This window comes from Heterocephalus glaber, unplaced genomic scaffold (genome assembly GCF_053883595.1).
Source record: "Heterocephalus glaber isolate CG9 unplaced genomic scaffold, H.glaber_assembly_v1.0 deba00000331, whole genome shotgun sequence".
In the NCBI taxonomy this organism is placed as follows: Eukaryota; Metazoa; Chordata; class Mammalia; order Rodentia; family Bathyergidae; genus Heterocephalus; species Heterocephalus glaber.
Genome location: NW_028258142.1, coordinates 19542048 through 19554424, shown reverse-complemented (window position 1 = coordinate 19554424; position 12377 = coordinate 19542048). Strand labels below are relative to the sequence as shown.

At 33.5% G+C, this 12377-nt stretch overlaps 1 protein-coding gene across 9 annotated transcripts in view; it reads left to right on the top strand.

The window, feature by feature from the left end:
- The window catches only part of Relch (RAB11 binding and LisH domain, coiled-coil and HEAT repeat containing), a 97685-nt gene that overhangs the window by 3118 nt on the left and 82190 nt on the right, over window positions 1–12377 (top strand). For 8 of the 9 annotated variants that reach the window (XR_002387299.2, XM_004858441.4, XM_004858440.3 and 5 more), the window contains exon 2: window positions 7223–7312. Coding sequence is in view for 7 of the 9 variants with exons in the window: in XM_004858441.4 (XP_004858498.1) it covers window positions 7223–7312 (90 nt within the window). In the remaining 2 variants the exon portion in view is untranslated. Of the gene's footprint in view, window positions 1–2848; window positions 2868–7222; window positions 7313–12377 lie in introns of those variants that run through there. The other variant, XM_021239213.2, reaches the window with a different exon arrangement.

Here is a 12377-nt window from a genome sequence, read left to right as displayed (position 1 = left end):
TGAACAAAACAGAAAAAGAAGAGCTTGATCAGAGTAGCTCTGGAATGATCTGTCAGTGATAAAACAACAGTAGGGCTGGGCTTGATGGTGCGTACCTGTAATTCCAGTTACTCCTGAAACTGAGGCTGAGGCAAAAGGATCACAAGTTCAAAGGCCAGCCTGGATAACATAGCAAGTCCTTGTCAACAAACCCCAGTAGGTCTATACCAGTCTAAATCAAGTAGTTTTGAACTCAACCCATTGTCTGAAGACTACTGGACTTGTACCAGTGTCTGATTTTCAGTTCTGTCTGCCACTTACCAGCTCTGTCACCTTGGGTAAATCATTTTTTTGAGCTTTTTATTTTGTGTAATAATTTCTGTCCACTGCTAGTCATAAGGTTTGAATGAAGTTCATGGGAGAATGTGTATGTGAAAAGACTTCAGAAATTCATTATACAATGATTTCTTTTATGAGGAAAAAAAAGGGAATCACTAAAGGAAAATACTAGGGCCAGAGATTTAGCTCAGTGGTTCCTCTGCCTGCCTCGAAAGCACAAGGTCCCGAGTTCTATCCCCAGTACCAAAAAAATAAAAGTAAAGGAAAATACTAGGTTAGATTTGATGATGGTGAAGAAAGGATGAGAAAGATAGATGATGTTTAACAGTACTAACTGAAGCAGAACTAATGGATATTTGTTGTCGTAATTAAAAAACAATTCCACCATGTTTTTGGATACTGTTTAAAAGGCATTTCTAACTAAAAACAAAATTTAAAAAGATATTAGAAACATTAGTGCTTGAAATTCATATGACAAATATGATAGCATTTCTACTTGAATAATGACCATACAACCAAAGAAGTCTGCTAATTTTAAAGGAAAAAACAATATAGCATAGTAGGTTAAGAACAGAGACCTTGAGATCACACTGAGTTGGGTCCTGTTTTTGCCTCTTTTTCACCCTGTGACTTTGGAAAAGATCAATAATTCCAAAGTCTGCACTCTTTCCATTTACTACAACTTTAACTTTCTATCTGCTTTAAAACAGCCCAGTAGCTGAGTGTGGTGGTACACACCTTGTCACCTCAGCACTCAGGAGGCTGAGGCAGAAGTATCACGAGTTTCAGGCCTGAGTCAGCTACATAGCAAATTCAAGGCCAGCCTGGACTACATAGCAAGACCCTGTCTCAAAAACAAACAAAAAACATAACTCAGCAAAAATTATGTCTTATTTACTTAGAATGGCCAATCTTAATGCAGAAGGCAAGCCAAATGACACAAAGTTGATCATTTTAAAAATAGAGTGACAAACTATAGCACCATATTTTGGCAGAGGTGAATAATCCGCCAGAGCATCACTCATTTCATCAAGGTGGCCACAACTGTACAGAATTAACAGAAATAAGGACATTGACATCATACAAGTGATTGCAGTATGTGCAGGCCACAAACCAGGATCATCAACCAAACTTCAGCTGAGAGCCAAGTATATCAGCTCTTTTTTTTTTTTTTTTGATACCCAGGATTGAAGTTGCAACCTTCTGCTTGTGAGGCAGGCAGAACCACTGAGCTAAATCCTGGGCCCTTATCAGCTTTTATAAATGAAATAATCTAACAAGGTCAACTTAGCTTGTATTGTCTTTTTCAATCTTGATTTGCTAGATGCTGATATCTTAAGTTACTGGTCTAATAATGGAGCATGCCTAAGAGTCAAGAAATACAATACATTTGCAATCATGAGCATAGCCGTCACACTTAATGTTACAAAAATTCTCAGAAGTTAGAAATGATGTCCAAAAAAGAAATAATGTCCATTTGTTTTTTATTTTTATTTATTTATTTTTTGGTACCAGGGATTGAACTCGGGTCCTTGCACTTGTGGGGCGGGTGGCGGAACCACTGAGCTAAATCCCCGGCCCTGTTTTTTAAACCAGCTAGACCTGTTGGGGGTGGAAAAGATTGTTCAAGTTCATGTCATCAGGTTGTCTCTTATTTTCAACCCTCCCTCAGTTTTATGTTTGTGTGCTATCTTGGTTCAGCCCTGTAACTCACATCTGGATCATCAATGTTAGCCTTCCCCTTCCCCTTTAATCACTTCTGTCTTTACCTTTACCTGATTTTAAAAGCTATTCCTTCATGTCACTTCAGCTAAAACCTCTTAGCAATGCTTCCTCCTCTCCAAAGCAACTCTTTTTGGCCCTTTTTTAAAATTAGCAAAATTAAACATTGCGGGAAAAAAATGGATCAGGAAGAGGAAAAAAAAAGAATTTACAAACCTGTTTAGGAAAATGTTTTCCCGTTTTGATACAGTATATGATAAAATTGAATTTAAAGTATTTTATTGTGAATATGTAATAAAGTTCTAGGGCCAGGGATTTAGCTCAGTGGTTCTGCCACCTGCCCTGTAATAAAGTTCTTCCTATAATTTTCCTTCTTTCATGCCTTTTCAACCAATTTGTCCTATATAAAAACTAAATTCTAATCAAAAGGTCCTATTTATGTTTCTTCCTTTCCCTGAAGCTCTTCCAACCCATAGAGATCTCTAAATCTTCTCAGCTTGTAATTCTTTTTTTGTCTGTCCTACTTATGGGAATTACTTATATATAGACTTGTGAATTTATATGTATTTTTAATTAACTCCAATAGTATTATTGAAATGTTTGTCTTTTAATATTGTAGTTGGCCAGTTTTTTTAAAGATGTTACTGTGGAGTGCATATGTCTTATATATCTTTGTTCTCTTTTATAAGTAGCACAAATGCCTGAAGTAAGCAAATTATAAATGTTTATTTAACATTGGAATGGAGAAGAGACTGTATTTTATTTTTCTATCTATCACCACTGCGTATCCTTGTGCCTGGCATCCAAACTATCAATAAATGTTGAAGGTATGTTAAAAATTTATATGTTTGGGGCCGGGGATTTAGCTCAGTGGTTCCGCTGCCTGCCTTGCAAGTGCAAGGTCCCAAGTTCGATCACTGGTACCAAAAAAAAAAAAATTTATGTTTGGAATATTGTGAAAATTAGCTTTTTCCTCTATAGCTAATTTCTTCTACTCTGCGGAAGCAGAATTGAGTCAAGACTGCTTTTTCTGAAGACATTCAGAGTATGAAACTCAGCTTATCTGGAATCTAGGAGATCAGAACTGTATGCTCTTACATATTATTCAAGAGAATTAATGGTTTAAAGCTCAGGCTTTGGTGTCAAGGACTTTAAGTTCTCATATCTATTCTGCCACTGCCCAGTTGCATGACTCTGGGTAGTCTGTTTCCTTTTCTATAAAATGCTGATGGTAATGACTAGGATGGAACTGTTAGAAAGGTTAAGCAAGTCTACATTTATTGATAGTTTGGATGCCAGGCACAAAGATACGCAGTGGTGATAGATTGAGGATTAGGAAAATTAAAATGTGAGCTTTGCAACTGACAAGTAAAAGACTCTCTTCCCCTTGTCTTATTTGTCAAGTGTTTCAACTCCTTCCTTCCTTCCTTCTTTCCTTCCTTGCTAAAAGTTACTATTTGTGGCCATTTCAAATAATGTCAAAATTGACCTTAAATAGTTGGAGGCAGAGTACCATTGTGGTTTTACTTTAGCATTCATTCATACACTACTTAGCTAACAGAGAATGTTTTTTAGTATTGCATGCAATTTTACATTGCTTCCAAAGTAGAAAAAAGCTGTCATATTTTAGAGTTGCTTTGTAGCTTTTCTTCCTTGGCATTAATTTCTGAGATCCATCCTTAAGTGGATAAATATATTAGAATATTTATATATAACCATAAGTTTAAATTAATTACTTTCAAGGTAAATTTTTTGTAATAGTCTTTTTATTTATTGACTATATATGTTATTATATGTATTTCTTTTTTTGTTATTTATTCATGTAGGTTTTTGGGGCATCTCACTGTAAGTAAATAACCATTACTGCAAGAATTATAATTTAAAGCTAATTGCTTCATGGGTTTTTTTCTATCCTTTAATTGTGAATTGAATACTTTCAGGATTTTTAAATCATAAAGTACCCATTTTAAAATTTTATGTATTTATTTTAGACATGGTCTCACTATGTAGCACAGGCATACCTCAGATTCACCAGCAATCCTGCCTCAGCCTCCCAAATGCTGAGGCTGTAGATGTATGCCACCATACCCAGTGCATGAAGTGTCCACTTTAAAGATTAAATGTAATATGGGGCATGCAAAAAATACAAAAATCTTCAAATAGTACAGAGAAGAGTTTTAGTGAAAAATTAGCATTCTGTTCTACATAGTCAATTACTGTTGATAACTTGTACATATTTTTAAAATATTTAATGCAGATATAAGCATGCATAAATGTACTCATATGGACTTGTATATCTGTGTCCTTTACATTTTTTTTTATTTTGATAACTTTCTGCACCTTCCTGTCAGTGTTGTGGTACACAGCAGTTGTTCAAAAACGTTGAATTAAATAACCAATATTTACTTTTTAAGATATGTTATGTACATGTAGCAACTCCCCATGAGAAATGTAATCATTATATACTGCAAACATGTACTAATAAAAATTTAAAAACTGAAAAAAATTCACCCATGTAAAGTGTATGATTGAATGCTTTTTAGTATATTTATACACCATACAACCATCACTTAATCTGCTTTCAGAGAGCATAGTTATAACCTTGGAAACAAATCTTTTACCTGTTAGCAGATACCACATGTGTCTCCACACCCCGGTCTTAAGAAACCTATTTTCTAGGTCAATAGGTTTGCCCAATCTCTACATTTTAAATAAATGGAAATCATACAATATTCTTTTGTGACTGGAATTTTTATAACATATCATCACTATTTCACTTTATTATTGGTAACATCCCATTGTATAGATGAATAATACATTTTATTTCTCCATTTATCAGTAGATAGACATTTGGTTGTTTCTACTTTTTGCCATTGTGAATAATGTTACTGTAAATAATCATTTGTACAAGATTTTGTGTGACTGTGTATTTTCATTTCTCCTGAGTAGAAGTGGAATTGGTGGGTCCTATATTAGCCTTTAGAGGAACTGCCGATCTGGTTTCCAAAGTGATTGTACAACTTTACATCTTCACTATCTTGATGTGAAGGTTGCAAATTCCCCTACATTCTTACCTACATTTGTATTGTCTTTTATTAAAATGTACAATTTGATAGTTTTTAGTATATTTACAAAATTGTGCAAATATTACCACTTTTCTAAATTCCAAAACGTTTTTATCACTCAAAAGAAACCCTGTACCTATTACAGACACTACCAGTTCTCCTCTACCACTAGTTCCTAACAACTGCCAATTTTCTTTGTGTCTCTCTGGATTTGCCTGTTCTGGACATTTCATATCTTCATACCGTGTACATCTTAATGTGTCTGGCTTTTTTTACTTTGAATAATGTTTTCAAGGCTCACCTGTGTTGTACAGTGTGTGAGTACTTCATTTCTTTTTAATTGCAGAATACTGTTCCATGGTACAGTTATACCACATTTGTCCATTCATTAGTTTATGGATATTTGGATTATTTGTATTTTGTTGCCTTTGTGAATAAAGCTTTAATGGACATTTATATACAAAGTTTTGTGTGAACATACGTTTCCATTTCCCTTGAAAACAAATGTATTTTCCCCATTTGATATGTTGATGTCTTTGTCAAAAGCTAGTTAACTATAAGGGCTTATTTCTGAATTCTTAGTTCTGTTCCTATATACACTTACGCTAGTATCATGTTGTCTTGGTTGCTGGGCCTTGTATTAAGTTTAAAATCAGGAAGCATGAATACTCCATCTTTATTCACTTTCAAAATTGTTTTAAATATTCTGAGACTTTAATTTCCATATGAATTTTTGAATTGAATTCTCAAAGTCTGCAGAAAGTGAAAAAGAAAAAATGCCAGATAGGATTTTGATAGGAATTACATTGAATCTAAAGATTACTTATGAATATTATCATCTTGATGTGGACCTTCTGGTACATGAGTTTGTGATATCTTTTCATTACTTAGATCATCTTTAATTTCTTTAAATAATGTTTTACCGTTGTCATTGTTTAAGTTTTACATTTTTTCTTGTTTTTATTAGATATTTTATTCTTTCTGATGTTATTGGAAATGAAATTTTCTTGCTTTACTTTTGGAATGTTAATTACTATTGTATAATCTGATTTTTGTGTAAACAGTAGTTTATTTCTTTCCAATTTGGATACTTTTGCATTCATCAGTTTTTAAAAAAGAATCAGCAGTCATACTAATCATTTTTCTCCTATATGAACGTTTTGTTTTTCTTGGTCTGCTTTTAATATTTTCTATTCACTTTTGGTTTTCAGCACTTTGATCCTAATATGCCTAAGTTGCTGCTGTCTTTATCCCCACCTCTTGTCTCACCTATTGTTGGCTCCAATTTCTACATGTTAGATGTTTTCTTATTGTCCTATAGATTCCTGAGGCTCCGTTAATTTTCTTTTCAATCTTTTTTCCTCTTCAGTCTTCAGATTTAATAATTTTTATTTATCTACATGTTCACTGACTCTTTCCTCCATCATCTTCATTCCTTTACTAGACTCTACAAGTGAATTTTTAATTTTAGATAATTTTCAGTTCTAGAATTTCTATTGATATTTTTATTTTCTACATTTTTCTAAGATTTTCTCTTTTTTTAACTCACCATTTACATATATTCCTTCACTTCACTGAACATACTTGTAGTATTTGTTTTTAAATCTTAGGTCTACTGATTGCAGTGTGTAATTTATCTTGGTGTTAGTCCTAATTGTTTTCTTTTGACATTGGATCACATTTTATTGCTTTTTGTGTATCAAGTAATTTTGTATTGTATGATAGACAACATGTGTGTTACGTTCTGAGTGCTAGATGGTTGTATTTTTTCAGGTTGTTGTTTCCTTTTTTAGTGTGCAATTATTTCATTCAAACTAAATCTGCAAAGTTTGCCTCTCTGGTGGCAGCTCAAATTTCTGTTCTGTGATTTTGTCTTCTCTGGACTTTTTGCAGTATGCTCCATCTGTGAATTGTGTGACAGTTTGCCAGAGATTTTTTGGTCCAGGAAACTTGGTTACTTTCAAGTGGTTTAATTGATCTGAGCATCTTTTTTAATAGATCCAAGAAATTAGATTCATGGTTTTATTAACTGGAAATATTGCTAGATACTTAAATTCTAATCCTTTGAAAAAATAAAGTCTGCTTATTTAATTCTGTTATATTTGTCTTTATTATAGATCGAGCTGGAAGCATCAGTACTCTTGATTCTTTAGACTTTGCAAGATATTCAGACGATGGTAACAGGGAAACAGATGAGAAAGTGGCAGGTAAGATTATAAAGACAGATTTGAATTCTTTGACTTTCCAGAAATAATAAAATGGCTTGAAGAATTCTCTTCCTTCTACAGTATAGTATGTTAATATAATGTATGTAGTTACTATACAAAGTTGTGTTATCAATTACTAATTTATTGTAAGTTTGAGGTTTCAATAGTAATAACTTCTCATTCTAGTGATAATAAGAGTTTCTGGATTTCTGGATATATATATATATGTATATATGTACGTATATATCTGCTGTTTGCTGAGTTTTTGCATGTAGCCAGCAGTTTACAATCAAACACTTATAAAATGGACTTAAGTTAACTGTTGTAGCTTTATTGTACAAAGTTAGTTGGGCATCATCTTCGTTTTTTCATCCTCCAAACCAAGGACAATATTCAGGTATGTGTATCACCATATCTCTATTGTTAAAAACTGGTTAAAATAGTTCCATTCTGGATGGTGAATAAAGCTTTGTCTGGAGTTCCCTTGGTGCTCCCCAGCCATTACAACATGTCTGTAGAAATTTTTCTGCCTTTCCTGTGATCCAGAAAATAAAGGGTTAATGTTTGATACAGCAGAGTACCCATTCCAGTAAGAAGGAAACATCCTTTCAAATTGCTTCTCTGCTCATTCCAGTCTCCTTCCCCTTCTCATATCCCACCCTTCTTCCCCACCTGTCCTGCCTTCTAGATACCACCACTGGACTTCAGAGGGCCAGTTTGTACTCTGTATTCTGCCCATATCAGATCAGCCAGTGGGAGTCTCCTTTGGGTTCACCCTGTAATTTGCCAATATAGAAGCCTTGGCACCTTAAGTGTAAATACCTGATACCTTTCTGGTACCTCCAGGCTATGACTTTTTCCCCTTGAAGTCATTCTTGATTGTGTTCCAGGAATTTTAGTTTTCATAGGACTTTGGCTCAGAGAGAGATTAGAGGAACAGACATTACTCAAATATTTTGAGCTCCATTGGAATGTAGTCACACCTGAAACAGGAGGTATGCCATGTGAGATACTTAGAGCCTAGAGAGTAATATGAAGTCAGAGAATGCCCATTTTATGAATTCTTCTCTTGATCAGTTCTACTGAGATTTTTTTTCCATTTAATGGTACAAGTTTCTTAAAACTTACCAAATGCTTTCTGTCATGGTCATTATGAATAAGCACAAATACTGATTCTTATATGATATTTCTCCATATGCTTCATTCTAAATGAGATAATGTTTATTAATTCATTGAATAACAGCATTATTATCATCTTCCCTTTCCCAGGAAACAGTCCCTCAAAAAGATTATATATATATACAATCTCAGAATCAAAACCAGGACTCAAATCCGGATAGCTAGCAACAGAGTCCACAGTTGACTATACCATATGGTACCTCTTGGCATGAGGGATTAGGTTTGACCTAATTAAAAATGATGTTATTTTTATCCCTTGCTCAAGAATAAAGATAATAGGGCTGGGGATGTAGCTCAGTGGTTCCCCTGCCTGCCTCGCAAGCATGAGGTCCCAAGTTCAATCCCAATACCAAAAAAAAAAAAAAAAAAACAAATTAAAAAAAGGAATAGAGATAATAAATATTTCAAAATTTCAGGCAGTGTTATATGAGTTAGAAAAAAAAAAAGATGTGATTGCCTTATTCAACAAAAACACTGTCTGTAACTGTTCAGCACTCTAAAGTTACTGGGAGAGTTTGTGTTTCCCTGTATCATATCCCAGTTTGGTTATGATCATCATCAACTGACAGCTGTATCTGCCCAACAAATCACATCAGTAATGTCTAAAAATCAGCATATCAAATGAAGTTATTTGAATAATTTTAAGATTAATTTATCATTAGATCACTTCTCAAGTACCATTGTTATATATAATTAGATATTAAGTATTTTTGTTATATTATTTTTAAAAATTTATTTATTTTTTTGGTACCAGGGATCGAACTTGGGATCCTGCGCTTGCGAGGCAGGCGGTGGAACCACTGAGCTAAACCCCCAGCCCTTTTGTTATGTTATTAAACATGATGTTTTTAGTTTATTTAGAGACGAAATATATCAAGTTTTATATATTGTTTTATTGTATATATTGTTACATATTAGAAAAAAATCCTACCCAGAAATTGGCCACATAATTTTATTCTTTCAATTTTCTTTTGAAAATTTAGGTTTTAGGTTGAGTCAGATTGAAAGGGTTCATCATTCTCATTATTTAGATATTTTTGTAGTTCTAACTAGAAGAAGGCATTATTGCTGTAAAAGCAAAATGTTTAGCTTAACTTTGTAATTACTATTTGCTTGACACAATCTCTATTTATGGTACTACAGGCAGAAAAGAAAACAGAAATGTCTCTGACCACATTTCCTTGTGTATGTAACATTTTCGTTTTCTTTTTTTTAAAATTAGAACTTTTAGTAAAAAGATTAATAATCAATGGGCAGTGTATCTGGATAGCGCACATACTTGCACAAATAAAAGTAAAATGTATTAAGTATGTGATAGTTTTGACTTTACATTTTTAATCCAAAGAATATACTATAATTCTAAATTTGGAGAAGTAATTTGTTTTTTGTTTTTTGTTTTTTTTGGTACCAGGGATCGAACTCAGGTCCTTGTGCTTGCGCAGCAGGTGGCGAAACCACTGAGCTAAATCCCCGGCCCTAGGAGAAGTAATTTTTAATTACTATACTGTACTCTTATGTAAATAAATGATTTCATCTTCCTTAGAAAAAGAAGAAAATTCTCCTAAGAGAATAACTTTGAATATTTTAGTGATCTTCTACTATAACCTGTTATCAAACTAGAAATTTTACAAAAAAAGTTTCACTTAGTCACAGTTCCCATTTTCCAAAAGATTTTTACTTTGGTTAGCAAAGTAAAAGCCCTTACAAAAGCTTATTTAAAAGCTTATCAAAAGACCAATAATTCATGAAAGATCATATTCTGTCATCTGTCATTGGATCATATGTAGACCTCACAAAGAATGAAGAAGGATCCAAGAAAGAAAAAAATCTTTTGCATTTACTATGCCAGTCTGGATTCAAAGTATGAATAACACAAGTAATCCGTAAGATTATGATAACAAAGGCAGTCCATTGCCTCACCTGGCAAATGTAGAGTCTTCTCTCATCATCTTTTAATCAGCTGTTGATATTTATAAGATACTACATTTGTGTTCAACATCATTCTCATCACTTTTCTTCTAAATTTAAAAATCTAGTTATTTTCTCAAGCCTGGACAGATTTTTCTTTTAAAAAGAACAAATATTGTGTACTTCTCTGCCAGGCACTATGCTAAGTGCTTTATATAAAATAATTAATTTTGTTAGCAGTCTTATAAAATAGGTCATAAAATCTATATTTCATAAATGAGAAAACTGAGGCTTATCAAGGTTGATACATAGGATTTTAAATATGTAGGATTTTTATTCCAGAGCCCACAATATGTATATTCATGTGGATAGCAGAATCTTATTTTTCCCATAAACTCTCTTAGCACTGTCAGTTTCTTCTCAAATAAGTAAAAATGTAAAAGCTTTTTATGTTAGTTATTTTCCATTTCCTGATTTTTTTGCGTGAAATGTACATTTTCACATAAAAATGACTCTAATAGTGGACATCAAACAAAATAAACTTTGTTTTATTCCTTTATTAAAAGGCCTTAATATTCTTGAAGATAACAAAAAACAACCATTTCCTAAATGTTGGCATTGCCATTATTTTATGTATTTTGATCATCTGCTTTGGGTTAGGTACAGTATTACACCCTAGATTTAAAAAAATTAGAAGAAACAAAGTTTGTTGTGAAACATTTATGTATCCACAGTACATTCATATTCAGTTCTTTGGAAACTGACAAGAGCCTTGTTAATTTTAGAATCACCCAGATTCCTGTTTCGGGTTCACAAGATCCCTCTTCTAGCCTCAGAGTCCCTAACTTTGTTCTTACAGCTCTACCTGTTACTTTGTAATTTCTCTGCTTCACACCTTAACTCTATGCTGGGACCTAGAAAACTCTTAGAAACTATGCTTTCTAAATTATAGGAAAAGATATTCCTAAATGCTGGTAAGATCAGTAAATATTAAAATGATCATATGTGACATCAATTATTAGAATGTCCACTCAGGAAATATTTGTTGGATGCTTACCCTGTATTCCAGATATTGTGCTGTGGAAGGAACAACAATCAGTAACAAACATGTGAAGCCTTTATAATACCTATATGATCTAGTAGACATTCTGAAATAGCATTCAGTTTTTTTACCCGTAAGATAATCTGCCCCTCTTTCCTGGGGAAGAGATATCATGACTAGCCCATTCATTCCCTAGATAGTGGCCTGGCACCTCCATACACAGCTGTTTTAGAATTATTTTTAAGCCTGTTTCTCCTCTGGTTAATATATTTTCCTTCTTATTACCAGTACTTTTGATTTTTTTATTTTGAGCCATATCTAAATCTTACAATTTTACATCATTGAAAATAAGATAGATACTCTGACAAGGCTGAAGATAGCATTTTGAAAATAGACTTATCTGTATTTGTTATCATGAAATGAAGATCTGCTCACAGAGAAAAAAAATCATTGTGGTGGGTAGTTATATTTAAGCTAAAAATAATAGTGAATGGGCTGGGGATTTAGCTCAGTGGTTTCGCCACCTGCTGAGCAAGTGCAAGGACCCAAGTTCGATCCCCAGTACCAAAAAAAAAGTAGTGATTGTATAATCGTTAAGATTTTGTATATTGGTGTTATTTTATTTAGATTAACATTTCCTAAGGTAAATTTCATGGCAATGTTTGTTGCAAAGGGCAAAACAATAGCTGGACTTGGTGTCTCCTGCCTGTAATCCTTGCACTCAGGAGGCTGGGGCAGGAGGAGAGTTTGAGGCCAGCCTGGGCTGTATAGCGAGTTCCAGGACAGCCTGAACTGCATAGTGAGACCCTGTCTCAGAACACCAGAACAGCAACAACAACACAACAACAAAAACAAAGGGGGAAACAAGTAGGGGGGAAAGATAATTTCATGGTTATATAAGTTTAGAAAATTGTGCTTTTCTGCAGGATTTTTTAG